The sequence below is a fragment of the Mugil cephalus genome, chromosome 15 (assembly GCF_022458985.1).
Source record: "Mugil cephalus isolate CIBA_MC_2020 chromosome 15, CIBA_Mcephalus_1.1, whole genome shotgun sequence".
Lineage (NCBI taxonomy): Eukaryota > Metazoa > Chordata > Actinopteri > Mugiliformes > Mugilidae > Mugil > Mugil cephalus.
The window spans coordinates 12,586,040-12,608,733 of record NC_061784.1 but is presented as its reverse complement, the minus strand read 5'-3'; the positions used below and the strand labels follow the sequence as shown (position 1 = coordinate 12,608,733).

Sequence of the window (22,694 nt, the reverse complement as noted above, 5' to 3'; positions counted from 1 at the left end):
ACTGATGCTCAACAAAAGTTTGCTGTCCAGTCTTGTGGTGCTAATTCATGATGCTTTCAGTAAGGAAGCTGTAAAAGTTACCATGGTGAAGTAATTTGTCTTGTAGAGAAGTAATGTGAGATTACATGATCAAGTCAGAGTCGTGTCATGACCTGCGCCCCATGTTAATCCTTTTGCCTTAATTGGGTCTTTCATTGTACTGAAGAACAATTAGACGTCAGCTGTTGTATAATGGCAAGTTTATTGCACAACCTGTTTTCAGTAAAAGTGAAAATGAAAGAATTAAGTCACAGCGTGTTCCTACGGGGATTTATTCTTTACATAACAAAAATCTACGGTGGATCATCAACATGTCTGTTTCAAAGCGCAAACCAAAGAATTTAGAAGAATTAAAAGTAGTAACTCAAGAAGAACGGGACAAGATTAGCACTCAACAATGTGAAAGGCTTGTGGGGAACATACCAGTCATGATTAGAGCTCTACTGGGTGCTAATGGCAGGAGTACTAAATATTAATTTGATGATGTGATGGTTTATTTATTGTTGGTTCTGTTTTGAACACATTCTTTGTTATTTGTTGACGTTGATACAATATTGAGGACTGACATACTGAAACTGTCAAGTTTAATGGAAGTTTAGCATCTTTGTCTCCTCTCCTTCCCCAACACCAAATGTTACTGTATATATATTGAACCTACCTGAGGTGGTAGACACCCTCTACCACCTCACAGGACAGGTACAGAAATGCACAGACGTGGGAAAACACCAGGTGTCCACTTTACTTCACATGTAGAGTTGACAGCAACAGTGTTGACTGTGCTAGCTCCTGTTAAAGTGTACGATCCTGATTGCATATGTTACAAAGGAGACTATACTGGTTCCTGTGTAGGTGTAAAACCCAGTGCCCTCTAATTGATCACAGGGTCCTTTGAAGACCTCAGGAGATGTTACCTGAGAGCGGGCATCCACCCCATAAAGGTGGACCTTGCCAGAAGGTCAGGGTCTTTCTTCACATTCACCGCTTGTGTGTAGACTGACCTTTCTTTAAAGAAATCAAACCCTTGTCGGCCGGCAGAAGTCTCTATTTCCTTACTCACCAGCAGCAGCAGAGAGAAAAAATTCCACGACACAAGAATTTAGTTTTGTTAGTTTTTTTGTAAACAATAAACAAAATAAATAGAATTTATATATGTTTGTGTTTGGCTAATGCGGCCACAAGATTTTTCCACATATATTTCATGATATTATTCTAATAATATTTTTTCTAGTTTTTATCTGTAGTAGATGTTTGAGCTGACTTTAGTTGCACGCAGAGGTGAATCATTTTTTTCTGGAACATGAAGGAAAAGGAACACTTTCTGTCTCCAAGAAAACAAACACATCACATTTGTCAAGCAAACAGAAAGCTATAGCTTGTTAAGCTGTGAACAATGGACTAGTCTATAGTCTATTTATCTCACACTCAGAAACGTTTTTATGACAGAACTAAAGCAACAGGTCAAACAAGTCTAGCACATCCCTAACTCCACCTTCACCATGGGGTATTATAAATGACGCTGGCACAAGAAATAATTACAAGAACTCATCAAGACCCAAGGTAAAGTATAATTATATATAATCACATATACGCTATTTGAATGGGAGGATTGAGATTTTTAGGTTTAGGTTTATAGTTTATTCCTCACAGTGACATCTGCAGAATTTTCATGATGTAAATAGTCTTTTACAATATAATTCAGCATCAGTTGACCAGAAAACTTCAGTGATGTGGAGTTTGGTAACTTTATCGTATCACAGTAGTGTAGTTTTTTGTGGAAAGGTAAGTGATATTGATATTTGTGTGCAGTAAAGATGATATTTTACAGATTTTTTTTTTTTCCTACCAGGATTGTGAAGGTCAGAAAGTTACAAAAATCTCGAGTCAACCTGCTCACAGGACACCCGTTAACCTCTGGGGCTTCGAAGGGATCTGAAGAGAACAACGACTGGTTAGTGCAAGCTTTCTTGTCTTTGGCCTCGCCAAGTATTTTAGTGTATTTTATTTTTTAGTATATAAAGTGTTGAAAAGAAGTTTTTGAACAAGTTTGGCTAATTAATTGATGATGAGTTTACTGATGAAGAACAGCAAAATTGTAAAATTCATCCGTGTCTGTTTCTCCACAGCAGAGGTTAACACTGAATCTGTGAATAGTTCAACTATTAATACTACTACTCAATTACTGCTGTTGCTCAAGATGCACGCGATGATTCATGAGTTCAAAGGCATCGATGAACACATATTCAAACATTCGTTTTAGTATGACTGACTAACACTGATTAGGTCTCTTTGTTTAGGAAGTGAAAGTATGTCAGTGGTTGCTTTAACTAATACTAGTCATCAAATACAGGTCCAACAAGTCCACCTCATTAATGTCTTCAACTCTCCTGATACCTCATGTTGTATGTCTCCCACTTTACCTAATGTAGTTATTATTTAAATCTTGAAATAACAGCTACTTTTTCACAAATCCTGTTACTGATACACAATAGGCCTGGTTTCAAAACAAGAAGACACTTGTTTTTCCAGGAAGAAGCTGAATAAACTGCCCAGGGTTTATTTTCAATGCGCTCACTCAGTTTAGCTCTTGCCCACAATTAGACATACCTGCAGTGCTGTTATAACAAGTAAATCTTGTGAAATGAGGCGAGCATGAGCTGAGACTCCACCCCAGGTGATGAACTTCAGGAAACTATTCACAGAGAAGTTTTAAAAGAAAAACACACACACACACACACACACACACACACACACACACACACCAGAAGCAGTGTGCACAGGACAACATCAGGACCTAAGGTAGAGGCAATTATAAGATGTTTTATGCCTTTTTAATTGATAATTTTTATTTCATATATTTATACATTGTTTTTTTTTAATTTGTCATGGAAGATTCATATATATATACACACACCTCTATATCTATCTATCTATCTATCTATCTATCTATCTATCTATCTATCTATCTATCTATCTATCAATCCATCCATTTAAAATGAATTACAATTAAATATTAAGTCACTCTGAATTGGCCACAACTGGCAACAAATTATAATTTTTTTTATCCGACGTTTGGGGTTCTTTTAATATTGTAACATACATACATTTGTTATGTGCATTATGTATGCTAGAAGGAATGTTGGACAAGAACCTGTTGCAACCTCTGAGACTGTCAAAGTGTCAAATGCAGTGTACACGAATCTCTCAAATGTGAACAGATAAATGACACTCACCACTGATGAACAGGTTTGTCAAGACTACAATAGTCATCACTGCCGGTAATGACTTTCATATAACGCCATGTTGCAGTGGATTTTCTCAAAAGCTAAAAGGTACCCCATTTTGGTAAATGTTCCCTTACTTGTTAAAGGAAGATGTATGATTGACAAAAAAAAGGCTCCTTTCAAATTGAAAAAGTGGGACGTTTCTTTGAGACGTTCTCAGAAAGTTTTAATTGTAACTTGAACCTGGTGTCTGCATCACACAAACACTGACAGTACATTTTCACCAGGTGTACTTGCGAGAAACACAAGTGACATTTTCTATGTGACGGTAAGTATTTTTAGAAGTATTTGAACCATGTAGCTCAGCGTCAGATTGTTCATGTCAAGGAATGGGGGAAGGTTGTTGAGGTGAGGACCCAGACGCAGGACTAATGATGAGGCGGCAGGGAATCCAGGGAAACAGGGTTTTTAATAATTAACAAAAAGCGCTGCGCACGGCAGGAAAACCAAAAATACAAAAGAATCATCAAACATGGCAAGGTAACATGGAACACGACACGGACCAAGGACGAGGGAACATGGAACATGGCGTAGAGACGTTAAAGTAACATTAACAACGTGACAAAGGGAAAGGCAGGGCTATATATACACATGAGGACTAAGGGATGACAAGACACAGGTCAGACACATGAGGGCAATCAACGCAGGTGAAACCAATGAACAATCAAGGGACAAACAAGGAACGCAGACAGGAACACCAGAACTTAACAAAATAAAACAGGAAACACAACATGACATGGACAGACATGACAAGACCACAAAGAAACACGATGGACAGGAAACATGACAAAACAAAACAGGAAACTTCAAAAAATGATCACAAAATAAAAGACAGACGTAGAACCTTGACAGTTCAGAGGACTGTGGATTTAATCCTTATTCCCTCCAGTTTCACAATGTTACCAGAAATGTTAGTCCTCATGGCTGAGTTAGTCAAACCAAGGTACACAAATGCATGTTATTCAGATTTGTATTTGACATATTTTATATATTTTTATTAAATAAATAAAACATCAATAATAATAATAATAATTAAAAAAAGCAGAAAACTTAAGTCTTTACAAATTTATATATCGTTCACGCAAATGGGAGGGGCGTGAAGTCAAAGTAACCTTTGACCACCAAACTCAAAGGGGTTCATCCTTGAGCCCAAGTGAGAGTCCGCACCAAATTACAATAACTTCCCTCAAGACGTTCCAGGGAAATTGCTAAGACTTAACTATAACATTACAAAGCATTACAGCAGCATACTTATTCGAACAGGTCACATCCCACTCATCCCAATTACCATTCAATTTCTTCAGTTTGGGCAAATCCATTTTCAACATTAACAGACCCTTATGAGCCTTGTTTACTTTGCTTTGTGCAGCTTGTCACACATATTACATATTTTCTGTTAATTTTTATTTTATTTTATTTATTTTTTTGAGACAGGCTGTGCAGCAATGTTTGGGTTGGCTGCATTGTGTCTCCTGCTCCTGCAGACTGGAGCTCACGGGTTTGGTATATTTGGAAGCTCTTTGACTCATCAGAAGATCACTGAGAGAGCCCTCTTAAATGCCACTGTTCAGGTGTGCCGTTCTCTGGCTCTGGCTGAAGGCAAAGACTTCACTTTTCCTGTAAGGGTTTAAACCAAATCAAACATTTTTCTTTGATCTGAATACATATCATTTCCATCTGAAATAAACGTGTTTGTGTGTGTGTGTGTGTGTGTGTGTGTGTGTGCGTGTTTAGCCGCAGCCTTTTACTGCTGAGTCCACTGCAGCTGCTTGTGAAGCATCGAAATCAACCAAGAGTTTTCTCCAGACCATCTGCTCAATCAAAAAAAATAACTGGCAGGTAGACATTCGTTTTTTCTTAAGCGCACGCCGCCACTTTGACAACGAGGAGTTTGAAGACGGAAGGAAGATCATCACTGACGGATTATCAGCTGTGAAAGCCAGCAACAAACGAGAGAACTTTGAGGCAGCAACGACAAAACTTGGACAAATATTACATTCGTTACAGGTAATTCCCGTTACAGTTTATATTACCTTGCAATTCTGCACAAACTAATTTCATTTTAACACGCATGTCAGTGGTATGGAAAAAGAAAATTGAAACTGTCAGACTTTGCAGTTGCCTTCAGCTCTAATAAGTGTCACTTTACCTGTGGATCACCAAATATCAGGCAATGTTAAGTGTCTGGTGAATGTTGTGAAGCTTTTAGCAGCTGAACAATTTCTTTCAGGCATTGATAAAAACCAAAAACACTACTCAGAGTAATTATTAGATAGGCCCAAAACAAACTTCTAAATACTATAACTATCACCTTGATATCCACAGAAGTATTGTAGATTTGCTCTAGTACCAGATTCATTTTAATTTGATACATGTGTGTAAACCCCTATATGGGTCACATAAATTGTAAAAACAGCACACCTCCCTGACATCCAAGAAAGAAGAAAAGTCAGCTGCCTGTTTTCACTAGCTGTGGCTGTCATTTTGATGGACACAGTGAGTGTAGCAATCACGCAAATGCAAAACTTACGTAAACCGTGTTGTGCTGCTCACATAGTAGTTTGAAACGTTTTACGAAACAGTTTTAACCTTTGATAGAAAACACATTCACAGTTTTCAGAATGTTTCTGATTTTGGGTTGAGTTCAAATACAACAAACACATCTTCTTCTTCCATCTTCCATTTTAAACCTGAAGGATTTCTACAGTCACAGTAACTGGGTGGAAATGGGAAACAAACGTCCAAACTCCAATCTGATCAGAGAAGGCAGCAGCATTGGAAACATAGCAGGTAAAGAGATCATACACACCATCCAGCCATAACATTAAACACAAAGAAACAGAAACATAGGGTCAGACGGTGTCATACTGTAAATGAAGAGGTAATAAATGGACGACTTGACTAAATGCAATTAAAGAACCTACACTGCAAAATTTGCTTGGATTTAGGACGTTATAAGGCTGTTAAAAAGACCTCTGAATCCATGCTGTGGTATTTGGTAGCAGATCCTTTAAGTCCTGCAGGTTGTGAGGTGGTGTCTCCATGGCTCAGACTGGTTTGTCTGAGATACGGGGAATTTGGATGCCAAGTCAACACCTTGAACTCGTTATGTAAAAGGCTGAACATGGTCAAAAACAATGCTTAGACAGCTAGTACGTTTTACTTCCCAGTCATGTTATGGCCAAACGGTACATTCTAAAAGCTCTTTCACTTTTCCTACTGTTTGCACATCAGCTGCATGTACTGCTGCCTGCAGTGTCCAGTGACAGTAGCGTTGTGTTTAATCTACAGCCAAAGGCAGAGAAACCTGTCGCAACTGTGATGGAGACAACTGCAGGAACAACATCCTGGAGGATGTCTTAGAGCAGAAGATACTCACCTCAGGATATTTTGGTTTCCTCCCTTTCAAACCCAGAGGTAAACATCCTCACATTAAGTGGACATGGCCTTCATTATTGAAACTAGTATGATTTTACAAAATCTGTGATGGCAAATATAGGTTACAGTCTGGTGATTCTTTTCTGATATTTTTTTCTGATAATTTAAATAAATAAATAAAAAACTTTAGTCTCTGATTTGTGAAAACCTTTTATTCTGATGTTGAACAGGAAAATGCAGTCATGGTGGTAGAGCTGATATAACAAGTTTCGTTCCGCCCAGAGGTGGGATTAACAAAGACTCATTTGACGCCAGCCATGGACATCTCCACGCTGAAGCAGCAAACCTGGCAATAGCTGCAACCACGGAGCTGCTTGAGGACATTCGAGGGGCTGCTGGTGACAAACCCTTCCTACAGTAGGAAACCCATTCATTGAGCTACATTTACTATGCTTACTGTGAATGAATAAGTGAATAAAAAAGCTTATTTGTCCACATTCACTCTTCAGGATGATGGGAATCTCCAAGGGAAAACCTCTTTGTTTTGTGGTCGACACAACAGGAAGCATGAGTGATGACATTGATGCAGTGAGGACCGTTACTTCCTCTATAATCAACAGTAAAGTGGGAACAGAAGATGAGCCCTCAATTTACATTCTGGTACCGTTCAATGATCCTGGTATGTAATTTCTCATCATGTCTGGTTAGCTTTTTCTTGGAAGTGAAGTGATGGGTGATAACGTTATTCAGTGTTTGCCTACAAAACTGTCACAATGGAAACAAGTCACTGGATTTGAATGTGCTTTGGTAAATTGCAATAGTGCCCCCAAATAACAAGGTAAATAATAATTACATATTTCTTTCTTGCATCTTTTTTTGATCATAGATTTTGGGCCAGCCATGAAGACATCAGATCCAAACGTCTTCAAAGATTATATTCAGTCACTGACAGCAAGCGGTGGTGGAGATACACCAGAAATGAGTCTTTCAGGACTTCAGGTGCTCTATTATCTTTAACACTGGAAACTTTGAGATTTGATATCAAGAAAGTAAATTAACTCAACTATCTTTTTTTTTATATATATATATATATATATATATAGCTGGCGTTAACGTCCGCACCTTCTAATTCTGAGATCTTTGTCTTCACGGATGCCCCTGCTAAAGACGAATACCTGAAAGGTTCAGTGATCGCACTCATAGAGAGGACCAAGTCAGTGGTGAGTAGTAGTGTGTCAACATAAAATCACATGTTGCAACTCTACAATTAAAACATTTTCTTATAATAACATCCATTGATCAGCCACAGCATTGAAACCACTGATATGAGAATGTGACATTTCAATGTTCTGCTGGGAAACTTTTGGACCTGGGATTCAGGTACCCCAACCCCATAGCATTAACACTCTTTGATGGCAGTTGCCATCTCCAGCAAGAAGCACCCTGACACACACGCAAAAATAAGACAAGGTATTAACCTGGCCTCCAAATTCATTAGATCCTAAATTGATCAAGTATCTGTGGTATGATCCAGAGGCCCCTCCCCTCAACCCATATGACGCAAAGGCCCCCACTAACAACATTCTGCTAACAGAAACCACAGGACACCCACAGAAGGCCCATGTCCATTCTCTGATGAGGGACAAGTGAGACACAATATTAGCAAGGTGGTCATAATGTTATGCCTGATCAGTGTATGTTAACATGAAATCTACGAATGGATAAATCTAATTTTTACCTGATGATTCTATTTGTAGCATGAGGGTGTATGCAGAGAAGAAAGTTTTTATTTACTACACTGCCATTAAGTAGCATACATAGTGCTGAGTGGATTTTTAATTCAGTGGCTTTTATTAAATATATATCTGCAAAAGGTTGCTTACATTGGCTTAGAGTCAAATTAAAATATGTAGCATCTACTCTACAAATCTTTCACCTTAAGTTCCACAATAAATGACATCCACAAACTGGTCCTTTTGATTAGTACGTGTTTAAATCCTGCAAAGACCAAATAAAAGTGCACTGTAGTAGCAAAGATTGGATGCTGCTGCAGTTGGATTTCTAGGCAACTTTCAGTGCCTCTTAATGTGTTTTTGGCTTGAATACTTGTTTCCCCCATTATTATTTCTTTTTGGCATATATTATTTACCACATGGAGGCTTGTGTTAATAATTTGTGTGTGTGTTAATATGTATTATTTACTACACATTAACACACACAAAATAATAACACAAGCCACCAAGCACCCTTTTTTATTAATTTTTCAAATACTATGTTACGTGACCGATATGAATTTTTTAGGGTGATACCGATACCAAATTGTTTACATCAGAATTGGTTGATGGCTGATACGTGCTGATGATTTTTATGGGCTGACAGTTGGAGCCAATACTGCTCTTCCTGCCATTTACATGGCGCCCTCTCCCGGCCACTTCCACCAGCTCCTGCATGGAATCCCCAGGTACATGCCCGGAACGCCTCTAAAGGAAGGCGTCTGGGAGGCATCCTCACCAGATGCACGAACCACCTCAACTGACTCCTCTCGACGTGGAGGAGCTGCGGTTCTACTCTGAGCTCTTCCCGAATGTCCAAGCTCCTAACCCTACCCTAAAAAAAAATCATTCCGGCCACTTGTATCCGTAATCTTGTTTTTTTGGTCATTACCCAAAGTTCATGACCATAGATGAGGCTTTAAATGTAGATTGACCGGTAAATTGAGAGCTTCACCTTTGGCTCAGCTCTATCTTTGCCATGACAGGCCGATTAAGCACTTGCATCGCTGCAGACGCCACTCCAATCCGTCCTCCAATCCACCCTTTTCCATGGCCTCAGACTTGGAGGTGCTGATCTTCATCCCGGCCACCTCACACTTGGCTGCGAACCGCCCCAGTAACAGCTGGAGATCGTAGTTCAATGAAGAGCACCACATCACCCACAAAAAGAAGGGACGAGATCCTCCAATCACCGAACTTGACACCCTCCACCACCCAGCTGCACCAAGAAATTATGTCCATAAAAGTTATGAACAGAATTGGTGACAAAGGGCAGCCCTGGCATAGTTTAACCCTCACTAGGAACGAATCCGATTTACAGTCAGCTACACAAATTTGTGCTCCTTTGGTACAGTGACTGAATCGCCAAGGGGGCCATCCACCACATACTCCGAGAGCACCCCCACAGGATGTCTCTGGGGACAACACAAAACACGTGGACTGGCTGGGCAAACTCCCATTTCCCCTCCAGCACACTAGCAAGAGTAAAGAGCTGGTATTGTTCCTCCTCGATCTAAGGCTCAACTATCAATCGGATCCTCCTTTCCTGCACCCTGGCATAGATTTCCAGAGGAGGCTGAGGAGTGTGATCCCTCTATAGTGTAAACACACCCTTATGCCCCTTTCGTAAAGATGAGAACCAAAACCTTGGTCTGCCACTCCAGAGGCATTGCCCCCGATGTCCATGCAATGTTGCAGAGGTGTGTCAGCCAGGACAGCCCTACAATGTCCAGGGCCTTAAGATACCCAGGGCGGATCTCATCCTCTCCCGGAGCTCGGTCACCAGGGAGTTGTTGGACGGCCCAACCCCAGGCCCTCTGACTCTGTTTCCCCTAAGGAATACATGTTATTAGACAATAGCCCCCAGGTGAGCAATTCCATTTTCCCAACGAACACAGTGTGGGCAAATTGCTGCCTGCTGCCCCTAAGGGGCACGGATGGTTTTCCAGAACCACTTTGGAGCCGACCAACCAGTCTTCTTCCATAGCCTCACCGAACTCCTCCCAACCCTGAGTTTTTACCTCAGCGACTGCTCTGGCCACAGTCATTGGGTACCAGTCAGCTCCATCCGGAGACCCACAGATTAACTATGCCCTGTAGGCCTCCTTCTTCAGCCTGACAGCTCCCCTCACCTCCGATGTCCACCAGCGGGTTTGGAGATTGCCGCTGCAACCAGCACCAGCAACCTTGCGGCCGAGTGGGTACTCTGAAATGCTGTTTGGTGCATTATTGCAAACAACAGTCAGGACCCATTCTCTGACCCAAAGGTGCAGGGAAGCAACCCTTTCTTCCACCTGGGAGAAAACCAACATGCAGGCAGAGAATCTTGGGGCAAGCAAAAAACCCTCCACCTATCATCTGGAGCAACTCCAGCAAAGAATAGAGTCCAACCCCTCTCAAGGACTTGGGTTCCAGAGCCGATGCTATGTGGTGAGGTGGGGCTGACTGTATCTAGTCGATAACGCCTGACCCCTTCCACAAACTCCAGCTCCTTCCCTGCCAGAGGGGTGATGTTCCATGTTCCAAGAGTCAGTTTCCATGACCGAGGACCGGACCGCCAATGCACTGGATCCTTCCTGCACCAGGCCACCAGGGCCACCAGGTTTTAACATCAACACTCCTACCAAAAGCTTAACAACAGGACAACAGCCAAATCCCTAAACTGTGGACAGTGGTTGAGTGAAATCCTGCATTATTAACTTGTCAGAGAGAGAAAAACAATGTCAGCTAGCAAACTCCTACTGAACAACAACTCCTACTTGACAACAACAACAGTAAAAGTTTCTAAAAAATAAATTTAAAAAATGACCAAAATAATTTTTTTTTTCAATTTTTCGGGGTGCTCAACAGGCCTATGAGTAAAAGCATTTTCCATCTTCCAGTTGCACGCACTAGGCTAGCGGGGGAGGGTCAATGTCTGGTTCCTCAGTGTCTCCAGCAGCACAGAGCTACCTGTAGATGTGCCTGTCTGTAAATCTTGCAGGCAAACGCACCCACGTATCGGCCAATATTGGGACCAGTAGTACCAGATCGCCCAGTATATCTGCCGGCCGATATATTCGTCGATCTCTTGCTCAGATGCTTTCTTCTGTTTTTCAGGTGAACTTCATGATTACTAACATTTTTTCTGGGTTTCGTCGGCGAAGGCAGCTTGAGGACAGTCAGCAACAACAGTACAGTCGGATGGCGGCTTCAGATACCCAGCTCTACAGAGACCTGGCTCAGGCTTCAGGTGGCCAGGCTATTGAGGTCACAAAAAGTCAGCTCCTGGATGCCACTAGCATCATAGTAGAGTCCACGAGCTCCTCCCTGGTATAAACAACTTCTCTGCTGGCTCTTACCAGTAATGTCTCTGCATTCATAAATTTCAACCTTGTCACAGTTTTGCTGTATTTCTTAGGTGACCCTCCTGCAAGCAGCCAGGAGCTCAGGAAAAGAAGAAAGTTTCACTTTCTCAGTGGACGAGTCGGTAAAAAACCTCACAGTCTACATCACTGGGAGCTCTGTCAGCTTCACCCTCATCAGCCCCTCAGGTAATCACATCTTTTACATCTGACATTAAAGATTAATTCAGTTTAGTTTAAACTCCTGGTTTTGTTTTAAGGTGTGTCCCAAGAAAGCAGTAACACGACAGGTTCCCTAATCATTACATCCCAGTCAGTGGGAAACTTCCAGACTCTGCAGCTACAGTCTCAAGTGGGACTGTGGGAAATGAGAACCACGTCAACCAATCCCTACACTCTGAAGGTTGTAGGTGAGACATCTGTGAATATGTACTGAATCACATAATGTTTTATTATTATTATTATTATCTGTTTTGTTGAATTGCTTGATCAGCCACATCCCAAAAGAAAGTGCCACATGGCCTTGTCTACAGAAGTTGTTTTCTCCAGTTTGTTTGATTTTCTTTTTGTATGTGCAGGTGAGAGCCCCATCGATTTCCTCTTTGACTTTTTGGAGGAATCACAGGGCCCTTTCGGAGGGTTAGATGTTGTAGACAATCGTCCCAAAGCTGGTAAGATAATAACATGTTGTGAACTGCCAAATCACCTTTACACTACATAAGAAAATCTGAGTGTGTTTGTTTTCTTTTCCTTGAAGGTGTCAATGGGAGCCTGTTGGTGATATTATTTGGGAGTGACTCAGCCACTGTTACAGAGGTCACTCTGGTTGAATCATCGGGCTCAGGGCAGGTTAATGGCACCGTAGAGGCTCAGGGTGGAGGCGAATTCTTAGTTCGGTTTGACAAGATACCGTCAGTTGAGTTTGTGGTGCTGGTGAAGGGGCAGAACAGCGATACCTCCAAAGCATCTCCAGTCCTCTTTCAGAGACAGTCAACCACCAGCATAAGAGCTTCTGTCGTCACTATTACTGCTGTGAGTCAAATGCAGCCACTTACATTCATATTATCTATTTTTTAAGTTATGCTCCGCACCCGGTTGTCTTTTAATGACTATTCCCTTCTGGTTGTAGGAGGATTCAGAAAGTGTGCTGGTACCAGGAACACCACTTTCAGTTCCCTTCTCTGTGACAACTAGTGGCTCTGGAGGAAACTTCACTATTCAAGTTACCAATGACCAAGGTTTTAATTCAACTTCCCCTTCGAGTTTAGCCGTGGAGGATGGAAGCAGTGCTAACGGTACAGTGACCATCACAGCACCTCTTAACACCCTGTCTGGTACCGACGTCACCCTGACCATTGAGGCCGAGGCTCCTGGAGGAACAGACACCAACTATGTTGTGATACGTTTCACTGTTCTCACACCGGTAATGCCTCTTTTGAAAATTACTTTTCAAAAAATGTTGCTCGCACTTAATTTCAGGCCATAATCTAGTTTTCTCCCCCTCATAGGTGACGGATTTCACACAGCCAGAGTGTCAGCTGCTCAGCCTGCAGTCCAACTGCTCTGAAGACTGTAGCTCAGCTGCATGGGAGGTCTCTGTGCAGGTGGACGACGGAGCTGAAGGGACAGGTGTCAGCCGTGTAGACCTCAGACAAGGCAACGGGACCATGAACATCAGCCTGGCAGCCGACAACGAGAACATAACGCTCGTGTCTTACCGTTCCTCTTGCTGTTCTCCTGATGTGGAGCTGCTGGTTGTGGATGGGGTGGGTAACATAGGCTCCTGTTTCTACACGGTCCGCACACAGGCTGTGACCACTAGTAGCCCTCAGGATCCAACAACAGCAGCACCAACAGCAGCAGCAGTTGTATCTTTGTCTACCAGAGCTGTTCAGTCTTTTCTTCTTTGCATTAGCATCACAATCCTAGGGTTCCTCTGGATACACTGAGTGTCTGCAAGTTGAAGTCTGGGGCACAGTTATATTTTCTGTTGTTGTTAGAAAAATCAAATACGCACTGTATGCGTAGTCTAAGGTGGCAGTGTTTCATTCACATGTAGCTAACAGCCCTGCAATAAATGATGTTAAATGAAAGAAAATAGTTTGTAAAGCCACACAAAATGCTCACGGTCTTCAAATAATAAACCAAGAAGAGGGTCGCCAAGAATTAACCAGGACTACAGTAAATGACTTCAAAAGGACATCACATTACTCTGCGAGGTGTTTAACTACGTGATTAATATTGTTGTGATTTTAAAATCAGTATGAATTATATGTGATATAATTGTACATGAAAATTGTGTAAAATTGTCTTTAATAGCTTAAAGGGGTTCACACATCATACAGCCCGTCATAAATTCAGTGAGTGCTAATAGACCGCGGAATGTCATAATTGCATTTTATTTGATATAAAATGATTAATGCATCCAAGGCTTGCTTATTACATGAATGATTCGGAGAATAGTTTTGGGAAATTAATACTGAACATCAAAAGTAATAATATTAAAATAAAAAATTAAAACAAGTTTTGTGTTTTTGAGCGGTTAAATGTTAAGAAACTGCAGTAGTAGTGTTGGTAAGACGGTGGTAAAGGGGGACTGTATAGGGTTGGTTCTTTGCGGTATTAAGCTTCATCTGCACCTGCATTGTGTCAGTCAGGACACAATAACAGGAGATTGAAATTCAGTTTAGGCAGTTTACTGAACAGATAGAGGCATGGGTGAGTTACAGGCATGGGATTGGATGGGATGACAATAAATCACACTGAATAGGTATGTGTGTGGTTCTATAGACTAGAACAAACTGCAGAATGCAAAATGACTGTCCAGGTACAGGTATAATAAATGGGCAGGGTTAATAAATTAACACCTGAGGTGTCATATCTAAGTACGTAGTAGAAATGAAGAGTGTTAAATGGGTTGAACTGACATTTACAGAGTTAACTCACCTACACCCCATATTTCATTTTAACTTTGTCCTCAGAGAGTGATATATAACACATTTAACTCTACACAAAGTATAACTGTATTCTTGCTACAATTTCACCAACACCAGAGGTTTAACTTTAATGAGAATAAAAGTATGATAGTACATATGATATCATGTACATGTATACTCACTGTATTATTAGATCATAGCTGCAGTACTATTATAACAAGTAAATCTTGTGAAATGAGGCGAGCATCCCTAAGACTCCACCCCGGATGATGAACTTCAGGAAACTGTACATAGACAAGAAAAAAACACACATTCACACAACAGAAGCAGTGAGGCAGTGTGCGCAGGACAACATCAACACCTAAGGTAGAGGCAGTTACAAGATATTTTTTCCCTTTTAAGTGATGATTTCTATTTGATATATTATTGGAAATGTGTCACATTTGTTGTGTTAATAACCCATCCATTTAAAAGTGAATTAGAGTTAAATTAAAATAAATTAAGTCACTGTGCATTGACCACAACTGTCAACAAAAATATTGTGTTTGGGGTTCTTTTAATATAGTAACAATATACATACATGTGTTAAATGCCTTATGTGTACTAGAAGGAATGTTGGACAAGAACCTGTTGCAACCTCTGAGACTGTCAGTTTCAAATGCAGTGTAAACAAATCTCTCAAAGATGAACAGATAAATGACACTCGCCACTGATGAACAGGTTTGGCAAGTCTAGAGTAGTTGTCACTGCTCCACTGCTGGTCATGACCTTCATACACTCACTGGCCATATTATTAGGCACACCTGTTCAATCGCTTGTTTACACAAACAGTTAATCAGCCAATCATGTGGCTGCAATTCAGTGCATTCAGGCATGTAGAGGTGATCAAAACAAGTTGCTGAAGTTCAAACCGAGCATCAGAATGAGGAAGAAGAAAGGGGATTTAAGTGACCTTGAATGTGTTGTGGTTGTTGGTGCCTGACAGGCTGGTCTGAGTATTTCAGAAACCGCTGATTTACTGGGATTTTCATGCACAATCATATCTAGGGTTTAGACAGAATGGTCAGAAAAAAAGAGAAAATATCCAGTGAGATGCAGCTGTGTGGACAAAAATGCCTTGTTGATGTGAAAGGTCAGAGGAGTATGGGCAGACTGGTTGGAGATGATAGAAATGCAACAGTATTTCAAATAACCACTGGTTACAACCAAGGAATGTAGAATACCATCTCTGCTTTCACGACAATGGGATGAATGGACAAACATGAAAGTTAAACTTTGGTGATATAATACATAGTTTTCCCTGTGTAAATCATATCAACACTTGAGCTTTATCATTTGGGCTGATAGTAAACAGAGCACGGACATGGAGGAATATGGGTCAGAGGTCTCTCTAGCAGTAAACATCTTTTAAAACACTTGATACTTTTGTTATCTGAAGCTTTGCGCTACAAGTTTTAACAATTTAACTATAATATTACAAAGCATTGCAGCAGCGTACTTATTTAAACCAAGTCAGGAATGTAAAGTGATACAAACACATCCCAGTTATCATTCAGTTTATTCAGTTTGGGCAAATCTGTTTTCAACATTAACAGACCCTTATGAACCTGGCTTACTTTACCTTGTGCAGCTTGTCATAAAACTTTTTGTTTTTGTTTTTTTGAGACAGGCTGTGCAGCAATGTTTGGGTTGGCTGCATTGTGTCTCCTGCTCCTGCAGACTGGAGCTCACGGGTTTAATATATTTGGAAGCTCTTGGACTCATCAGAAGATCACTGAGAGAGCCCTCTTAAATGCCACTGTTCAGGTGTGCCGTTCTCTGGCTCGGGTTCAAGGCAAAGACTTCATTTTTCCTGTAAGGGCTAAACCAAATCAAACATCTTTCTTTGATCTGAATACATATAGTTTCCATCTGAAATAAACGTGTTTGTGTGTGTGTGTGTTTAGCCGCAGCCTTTTACTGCAGAGTCCACTGCAGCTGCTTGTGAAGCATCAAAATCAACCAAAAGTTTTCTCCAGACCATCTGCTTGATCAAAAAAAATAACTGGAAGGTAGACATTCGTTACATCTTCAGCTCACGCCACCACTTTGACAACGAGCAGTTTGAAAAGGGAAGGCAGATCATCACGGACGGATTATCAGCTGTGAAAGCCAGCAACAAACAAGAGAACTTTGAGGCAGCAACGACAAAACTTGGACAAATATTACATTCGTTACAGGTAATTCCCGTTACAGTTTAAGTTACTTGCTATTGACATATAATTCTGAATTAATGTTGATGTTGTTGAAACTATGCACTAAAATTCACAATCCATGAGGTCAGAAGCACATATTTCTAATATCATTTTTAATGAGATGTCGGTGGCATGGGAGGCCAATCAGAAAGTAATTGTCACTCTACTTGACAATGTTAGAGTCACAGTGTCTGGTGAATGCTGCTTAACAATCAAATATTTACATTTACATGGAAATGACCAGGTGGTTATGACACAAAATGTTTGGCGTTCAAGTGTCTGCCTTAAGTTGCGAGAACCATGTCATCAAGCTAACACGTTAGAAACACATTACTCCTTACTGCACATTTCTCTGTGTACTTGGTAAACTCGTCTCCCATTTTAACTCTACATTGTAATAAAGATTGTGATGGGCTTGCACCTTGTTCTACTGTTCACATGCAGATAGAATCTCTGTTTTAACCTCTGTTCGTTTGGTTAAAACGTAACCAGCTTCTTTTTCCATCTTCCATTTTAAACCTGAAGGATTTCTACAGTCACAGTAACTGGGTGGAAATGGGAAACAAACGTCCAAACTCCAATCTGATCAGAGAAGGCAGCAGCATTGGAAACATAGCAGGTAAAGAGATCATACACACCATCCAGCCATAACATTAAACACGAAGAAACAGAAACATAGGGTCAAACGGTGTCATACTGCAAATGAAGAGGTAATAAATGGACGACTTGACTAAATGCAATTAAAGAACCTACAATGCAAAATTTGCTCGGATTTAGGACGTTATAAGGCTGTTAAAAAGACTTCTGAATCCATGCTGTGGTATTTGGTAGCAGATCCTTTAAGTCCTGCAGGTTGTGAGGTAGTGTCTCCATGGCTCAGACTGGTTTGTCTGAGATACGGGGAATTTGGATGCCAAGTCAACACCTTGAACTCGTTATGTAAAAGGCTGAACATGGTCAAAAACAATGCTTAGACAGCTAGTACGTTTTACTTCCCGGTCATAATGTTATGGCTGATCGGTACATTCTAAAAGCTCTTTCACTTTTCCTACTGCTTGCACATCAGCTGCATGTACTGCTGCCTGCAGTGTCCAGTGACAGTAGCGTTGTGTTTAATCTACAGCCGAAGGCAGAGCAACCTGTCGCAGCTGTGATGGAGACGACTGCAGGAACAACATCCTGGAGGATGTCTTAGAGCAGAAGATACTCACCTCAGGATATTTTGGTGTCCTCCCTTCGAAACCCAGAGGTAAACATCCTCACATTAAGTGACCTTCATTACTGAAACGAGTATGATCTTACAAAAATCTGTGATGGCAAATATAGGTTATAGTCTGTGACTTTTTTCCTGATAAATACAATAATTTAAATAAAATAAAACACTTTAGTCTTCGGTCTTAGGTGAACACCTTTTATTCTGATGTTGAACAGGAAAATGCAGCCATGGTGGTAGAGCTGATCTAACAAGTTACATTACGCCCAGAGGTGGGATTAACAAAGACTCATTTGACGCCAGCCATGGACATCTCCACGCTAAAGCAGCAAACCTGGCAATAGCTGCAACCATGGAACTGCTTGAGGACATTCGAGGGGCTGCTGGTGACAAACCCTTCCTACAGTAGGAAACCCATTCATTCTGCTAGATTTACTATGTTTACTGTGAATGAATAAGTGAATAAAAAAGCTTATTTTTTCCACTTTCACCCTTCAGGATGATGGGAATCTCCAAAGGAAAACCTCTTTGTTTTGTGGTTGACACAACAGGAAGCATGGGTGATGACATTGATGCAGTGAGGACCGTTACTTCCTCTATAATCAACAATAAAATGGGAACAGAAGATGAGCCCTCAATTTACATTCTGGTACCGTTCAATGATCCTGGTATGTAAATTCTCATCATGTCTGGTTAGCTTTTTCTTGGAAGTGAAGTGATGGGTGATAACGTTATTCAGTGTTTGCCTACAAAACTGTCACAATGGAAACAAGTCACTGGATTTGAATGTGCTCTGGTAAATTGCAATAGTGCCCCCAAATAACAAGGTAAATGATAATTACATATTTCTTTCTTGCGTCTTTTTTTGATCATAGATTTTGGGCCAGCCATGAAGACATCAGATCCAAACGTCTTCAAAGATTATATTCAGTCACTGACAGCAAGCGGTGGTGGAGATACACCAGAAATGAGTCTTTCAGGACTTCAGGTGCTCTATTATCTTTAACACTGGAAACTTTGAGATTTGATATTAAGAAAGTAAATTAATTCAACTATTTTTTTTTATATATATATATATATATAGCTGGCGTTAACGTCCGCACCTTCTAATTCTGAGATCTTTGTCTTCACGGATGCCCCTGCTAAAGACGAATACCTGAAAGGTTCAGTGATCGCACTCATAGAGAGGACCAAGTCAGTGGTGAGTAGTAGTGTGTCAACATAAAATCACATGTTGCAACTCCACAATTAAAACATTTTCTTATAACAACATCCATTGATCAGCCACAGCATTAAAACCACTGATATGAGAATGTGACATTTCAATGTTCTGCTGGAAAACTTTTGGACCTGGGATTCAGGTACCCCAACCCCAGGGCATTAACACTCTTTGATGGCAGTTGCCATCTCCAGCAAGAAGCAGCCTGACACACACGCAAAAATAAGACAAGGTATTAACTTGGCCTCCAAATTCATTAGATCCTAAATTGATCAAGTATCTGTGGTATGATCCAGAGGCCCCTCCCCTCAACCCATATGACGCAAAGGCCCCCACTAACAACATTCTGCTAACAGAAACCACAGGACACCCTCAAAAGGCCCATGTCCATTCTCTGATGAGGCACAAGTGAGACACAATATTAGCAAGGTGGTCATAATGTTTTGCCTGATCAGTGTATGTTAACATGAAATCTACGAATGGAGAAATTTTTACCTGATGATTCTATTTGTGGCATGAGGGTGTATGCAGAGAAGAAAGTTTTTATTTACTACACTGCCATTAAGTAGCATACATAGTGCTGAGTGGATTTTTAATTCAGTGGCTTTTATTAACTATATATCTGCAAAAGGTTGCTTACATTGGCTTGGAGTCAAATTAAAATATGTAGCATCTGCTCTACAAATCTTTCACCTTAAGTTCCACAATAAATGACGTCCACAAACTGGTCCTTTTGATTAGTACGTGTTTAAATCCTGCAAAGACCAAATAAAAGTGCACTGTAGTAGCAAAGACTGGATGCTGCTGCAGTTGGATTTCTAGACAACTTTCAGTGCCTCTTAATGTGTTTTTGGCTTGAATACTTGTTTCCCCCATTATTATTTCTTTTTGGCATATATTATTTACTACATGGAGGCTTGTGTTAATAATTTGTGTGTGCGTTAATATGTATTATTTACTACACATTAACACACACAAAATAATAACACAAGCCACCAAGCACCCTTTTTTATTAATTTTTCAAATACTATGTTACGTGACCGATATGAATTTTTTAGGGTGATACCGATACCAAATTGTTTACATCAGAATTGGTTGATGGCTGATACGTGCTGATGATTTTTATGGGCTGACAGTTGGAGCCAATACTGCTCTTCCTGCCATTTACATGGCGCCCTCTCCCGGCCACTTCCACCAGCTCCTGCATGGAATCCCCAGGTACATGCCTGGAACGCCTCTAAAGGAAGGCGTCTGGGAGGCATCCTCACCAGATGCACGAACCACCTCAACTGACTCCTCTCGACGTGGAGGAGCTGCGGTTCTACTCTGAGCTCTTCCCGAATGTCCAAGCTCCTAACCCTACCCTAAAAAAAAATCATTCCGGCCACTTGTATCCGTAATCTTGTTTTTTTGGTCATTACCCAAAGTTCATGACCATAGATGAGGCTTTAAATGTAGATTGACCGGTAAATTGAGAGCTTCACCTTTGGCTCAGCTCTATCTTTGCCATGACAGGCCGATTAAGCACTTGCACTCCAATCCGTCCTCCAATCCACCCTTTTCCATGGCCTCAGACTTGGAGGTGCTGATCTTCATCCCGGCCGCCTCACACTTGGCTGCGAACCGCCCCAGTAACAGCTGAAGATCGTAGTTCAATGAAGAGGACCACATCATCCGCAAAAAGAAGGGACGAGATCCTCCAATCACCGAACTTGACACCCTTCACCACCAAGCTGCACCAAGAAATTCTGTCCATAAAAGTTATGAACAGAATTGGTGACAAAGGGCAGCCCTGGCATAGTTTAACCCTCACTAGGAACGAATCCGATTTACAGTCGGCTACACAAATTTGTGCTCCTTTGGTACAGTGACTGAATCGCCAAGGGGGCCATCCACCACATACTCTGAGAGCACCCCCACAGGATGTCTCTGGGGACACCACAAAACACGTGGACTGGCTGGGCAAACTCCCATTTCCCCCCAGCACACTAGCAAGAGTAAAGAGCTGGTATTGTTCCTCCTCGATCTAAGGCTCAACTATCAATCGGACTCTCCTTTCCTGCACCCTGGCATAGAGGTGTGTGTGTCAGCCAGGACAGCCCTACAATGTCCAGGGCCTTAAGATACCCAGGGCGGATCTCATACTCTCCTTTGACTTTCCATGACCGAGGACCGGACCGCCAATGCACTGGATCCTTCCTGCACCAGGCCACCAGGTTTTAACATCAACACTCCTACCAAAAGCTTAACAACAGGACAACAGCCAAATCCCTAAACTGTGGACAGTTGTTGAGTGAAATCCTGCATTATTAACTTGTCAGAGAGAGAAAAACAATGTCAGCTAGCAAACTCCTACTGAACAACAACTCCTACTTGACAACAACAACAGTAAAAGTTTCTAAAAAATAAATTTAAAAAATGACCAAAAGAATTTTTTTTTCCAACTTTTCGGGGTGCTCAACAGGCTTATGAGTAAAAGCATTTTCCATCTTCCAGCTGCATGCACTAGGCTAGCGGGGGAGGGTCAATGTCTGGTTCCTCAGTGTCTCCAGCAGCACAGAGCTACCTGTAGATGTGCCTGTCTGTAAATCTTGCGGGCAAACGCACCCACGTATTGGTCAATACCGGGACCAGTAGTACCAGATCGCCCAGTATATCTGCCGGCCGATATATTCGTCGATCTCTTGCTCAGATGCTTTCTTCTGTTTTTCAGGTGAACTTCATGATTACTAACATTTTTGGGTTTCGTCGGCGAAGGCAGCTTGAGGACAGTCAGCAACAACAGTACAGTCGGATGGCGGCTTCAGATACCCAGCTCTACAGAGACCTGGCTCAGGCTTCAGGTGGCCAGGCTATTGAGGTCACAAAAAGTCAGCTCCTGGATGCCACTAGCATCATAGTAGAGTCCACGAGCTCCTCCCTGGTATAAACAACTGCTCTGCTGGCTCTTACCAATAATATCTCTGCATTCATAAATTTCAACCTTGTCACAGATTTGCTGTATTTCTTAGGTGACCCTCCTGCAAGCAGCCAGGAGCTCAGCAAAAGAAGAAAGTTTCACTTTCTCAGTCGACGAGTCGGTAAAAAACCTCACAGTCTACATCACTGGGAGCTCTGTCAGCTTCACCCTCATCAGCCCCTCAGGTAATCACATCTTTTACATCTGACATTAAAGATTAATTCAGTTTAGTTTAAACCTCTGGTTTTGTTTTAAGGTTTGTCCCATGAAAGCAGTAACACGACAGGTTCCCTAATCATTACATCCCAGTCAGTGGGAA

General features: G+C 41.3%; 1 protein-coding gene across 1 annotated transcript; it reads left to right on the top strand.

The window, feature by feature from the left end:
- Nucleotides 1-1,582: 1,582 nt before the first annotated feature.
- Nucleotides 1,583-14,280, top strand: LOC125021456 (von Willebrand factor A domain-containing protein 7-like). Its single transcript, XM_047607537.1, has 17 exons — nt 1,583-1,596; nt 1,886-1,987; nt 4,755-4,939; nt 5,055-5,327; nt 6,017-6,110; nt 6,612-6,737; nt 6,929-7,115; nt 7,208-7,377; nt 7,585-7,697; nt 7,802-7,918; nt 11,570-11,782; nt 11,871-12,003; nt 12,075-12,224; nt 12,393-12,485; nt 12,572-12,846; nt 12,944-13,237; nt 13,323-14,280. The coding sequence occupies exons 3-17, from the start codon at nt 4,766-4,768 to the stop codon at nt 13,761-13,763; spliced, it is 2,853 nt and encodes a 950-aa protein (XP_047463493.1). The 5' UTR covers nt 1,583-1,596; nt 1,886-1,987; nt 4,755-4,765; the 3' UTR covers nt 13,764-14,280.
- The last annotated feature ends 8,414 nt before the right edge of the window (nt 14,281-22,694 follow it).